Source organism: Theropithecus gelada, chromosome 1, assembly GCF_003255815.1.
Source record: "Theropithecus gelada isolate Dixy chromosome 1, Tgel_1.0, whole genome shotgun sequence".
In the NCBI taxonomy this organism is placed as follows: domain Eukaryota; kingdom Metazoa; phylum Chordata; class Mammalia; order Primates; family Cercopithecidae; genus Theropithecus; species Theropithecus gelada.
This window is the reverse complement of record NC_037668.1, coordinates 20,739,223-20,742,827: the sequence shown is the minus strand read 5'-3', so window position 1 is coordinate 20,742,827 and position 3,605 is coordinate 20,739,223. Positions and strand designations below refer to the sequence as shown.

At 50.2% G+C, this 3,605-nt stretch overlaps 1 protein-coding gene across 3 annotated transcripts in view; it reads left to right on the top strand.

Annotated features, from left to right (window-relative positions):
* The first annotated feature begins 373 nt into the window (after positions 1 to 373).
* PKLR (pyruvate kinase L/R) overlaps positions 374 to 3,605 on the top strand; it is a 13,038-nt gene continuing 9,806 nt past the window's right edge. Inside the window, exons 1-3 of one of the 3 annotated variants that reach the window (XM_025381839.1) lie at positions 411 to 510; positions 836 to 925; positions 1,518 to 1,700. In XM_025381839.1, coding sequence (XP_025237624.1) covers positions 411 to 510; positions 836 to 925; positions 1,518 to 1,700 — 373 coding nt within the window. Of the gene's footprint in view, positions 511 to 804; positions 926 to 1,517; positions 1,701 to 3,605 lie in introns of those variants that run through there. The other 2 variants (XM_025381849.1, XM_025381859.1) reach the window with 2 other exon arrangements.

Below are 3,605 nucleotides of genomic sequence, written 5' to 3'. Positions count from 1 at the left end.
ACTGGGTGTCCCTCCCCCATCATACTATCACAGTGATCCCTTTTGCCTTTCTTCAGGCTCCAGCCCCACCCTATAGCCCCTGCTCCCTGGATTCACTAGGGCTAACTTCAATAAAGTACAAAGAAAAGGGGGCCATACGAATGACCAAAAAATATATATGTATATCTATTCACATGGATGACCAGATAGTATGAATGGATTGAAAATTTATCAGGAAAAATGGATGAAAGGAAATGCCAGGAGATGAGGGCAGACAGCAGGCAGTTCTGGGGCAGGGACTCTGTAGGGACAGGGTGGCCTACTGGGTGTGCCCCTTTTCTCTTCTCTGGCTCCCTTAGATAAGACCGGCAGTTTTGTCATCCTCCCCCTCTCATTCCACGGCCCCGCAGCCCCAGGCCCACACTGAAAGTATGTCGATCCAGGAGAACATACCATCCCTGCGGCACTGGTCATGGGTCTCTAAGTCCCAAAGAGACTTAGCGAAGTCCATCCTGATTGGGGCTCCAGGAGGTAAGAAGGGGAAGCAGAAGCCATGGAACATAGGAGGAAAATGAGGGTGGAAACTAGGAGCCAGGGTGGAGGGTATAAATGATCCATATCAGCCACTGGCTAGGTGGGTTTTGGAGAGACACATACGTTCTTCAGAACCTCCCTTGTGTTAAATTATGGACCCTGGCATGGGCCTTTTCCAGGCCCTATAGGCAGGCCAGAGCCGCAACATGTAAGCCACGGGGCACTCCCGTGGTTCCTGGACTCTGGCCCCTGGCATACAGGGCTTCCAGTGGAATAGGAGACGCTGGTGACACTTTAACCAGTCTACAGAACTGATCCCCAGCCCAGCTGGGTCTCATGCCTCTGACAACCCAACAGTGTGGAGCAGACCCACAAAGAGGGAGACCCAGAGAGGTGTGCAGTGGCATGGAAGGTGCGGCTGGAATGGGGGGGCTCCTCTGAACTGGGCTGGGTCAAGCTACAGGGACCTCTAGGTCTGTAGCAGCTTTGAGAGGTCTGGGAGACTCAGAGGATGGGGTGGGGAAGCCAGCCAGTAGCCAGGGGTTAGAAGGGAGAAAACAGAGACCTTCGGAGCAGGAACTGAGTGATTCTGGGCCTGAATAGGGACAGGCTGCTGGGGACTAGACATCAAGGGGTGGTGGGGTTGAGGGGCATCAGTAGTTGCAGGTTGGGGGGTCCTGGGTTGTGCGGGGTCAGTATAACTGAGTGGTCAAGAACTTGGGCTAGAGTTAGTCAGACCTAGATTTGAATCCTAGCTGATCCATACTTAAAAGCTGTATGATCTTGGACCATTTATTCTCAGTCTCTGTTTCTTTATCCATAAAATTGGATAACTATAGAACATTTAACAGTACCTGCTTTATAGGATCCTTGTGACGTAATAAGATAATATATGCATGATGCCCAGCTCATAAGAAGGGAAGGAATAGAGGGTATGCTGAGAGATGACGGCATGGGGAGGAAGGGCAGGTAACATGCAGTCCCTGTGTCCCCTTCTACCACAGGGCCAGCGGGGTATCTTCGGCGGGCTAGTGTGGCCCAACTGACCCAGGAGCTGGGCACTGCCTTCTTCCAGCAGCAGCAGCTGCCAGCTGCTATGGCAGACACCTTCCTGGAGCACCTCTGCCTACTGGACATTGACTCCGAGCCCGTGGCTGCTCGCAGTACCAGCATCATTGCCACCATCGGTAAACACTCCCATCCCCTGCAGCCTCACAGAGCCTACTGGTGTTTCTTGAGGTGCTTCTTCATCTCTTGTCTCCTTTGAGACTTCTCCATGTTTGACACAGTCATTCATTCAATGAAAATTTGTTGAGCATATAGTAGACAAGATTTTGGGCCCTGGGAGTAGATCAGCGAAAAAAACAGACAAAAATCCCTACCCTGGGGGAGCTGACAGTCTAGCTGGTGTGACAATAAACAGTAAGCACAATAAATTATTTAAAATAAGTAAATTATTTATTCCGTTAGAAAGTGAGGCCGAGCGCAGTGGCTCATGCCTGTAATCCCAGCACTTTGGGAGGCCAAGGCGGGCAGATCACCTGAGGTCAGGAGTTTGAGACCAACCTGACCAATATGGAGAAACCCTGTCTCTACTAAAAATACAAAGTAGCCAGGCATGGCGGCGCATGCCTGCAATCCCAGCTACTCAGGAGGCTAAGGCAGGAGAATCGCTTGAACCCAGGAGGGAGAGGTTGTGGTGAGCCGAGATCGCACCATTGCACTCCAGCCTGGGCAACAAGAGAAAAACTCCATCTCAAAAATAAATAAATAAATAAATAAATAAATAAATAAATAAATAAATAAAAGTGGGCTGGGCTCAGTGGCTCATGCCTGTAATCCCAGCACTTTAGGAGGCCAACGTTGGCAGATCGCTTGAGCCCAGGAGTTTGAGACCAGTCTGGGCAACATGGCAAAACCCATCTCTACAAAAAATACAAAAATTAGTTGGGTGTGGTGGTGCACGCCTGTAGTTACAGCTACTCAGGAGGCTGAGGTGGGAGGATCACTTAAGCCCAGGAGGTCAAGACTGCAGTAAGTCATGATCAAGCCACTGTACTCCAGCCTAGGTGACAGACGAGACCCTATCAAAAAACAGAAAGAAAAGAAAGAAAGAAGGAAGGAAGGAAGGAAAGAAGGAAGGAAGGAAGGAAGGAAGGAAGGAAGGAAGGAAGGAAAGAAAGAAAGAAAGAAAGAAAGAAAGAAAGAAAGAAAGAAAGAAAGAAAGAAAGAAAGAAAGAAAGAAGGAAGGAAAGAAAGAAAGTTGGCCGGGCGCAGTGGCTCATGCCTATAATCCCAGCACTTTGGGAGGCTGAGGCAGGTGGATTACCTGAGGTCAGGAGTTCGAGACCAGCCTGGCTAACATGGTGAAACCCTGTTTCTACTAAAAATACAAAAAATTAGCCAGGGATGGTGGCATGTGTCTGTAATCCTAGCTACTCGAGAGGCTGAGGCAGGGGAATCGCTTGAACCTGGGAGGCGAGGTTGCAGTGAGCCGAGATCATGCCATTGAACTCCAGTTTGGGCAACAAGAGCAAAATTCTGTCTTAAAAAAAAAGAAAAAAATGGCCAGACGCGGTGGTTCATGCCTGTAATCCCAGCACTTTGGGAGGCGGAGGCAGACGGATCACGAGGCTAAGAGATTGAGACCATCCTGTCCAACATGGTGAAACCCCATCTCTACTAAAAATACAAAAATTAGCTGTGCGTGGTGGTGCATGCCTGTAGTCCCAGCTACTCAGAAAGCTGAGGCAGGAGAATTGCTTGAACCGGAAGGCGGAGATTGCAGTGAGCAGAGATCGTGCCACTGTCCTCCAGCCTAGTGACAGAGCGAAATTCCGTCTTAAAAAAAAAAAAGAGGCCGGGCGCGGTGGCTCAAGCCTGTAATCCCAGCACTTTGGGAGGCCGAGACGGGCGGATCACGAGGTCAGGAGATCGAGACCATCCTGGCTAACACGGTGAAACCCCGTCTCTATTAAGAAATACAAAAAAAAAACTAGCCGGGCGAGGTGGCGGGCGCCTGTAGTCCCAGCTACTCGGGAGGCTGAGACAGGAGAATGGCGTGAACCCGGGAGGCGGAGCTTGCAGTGAGC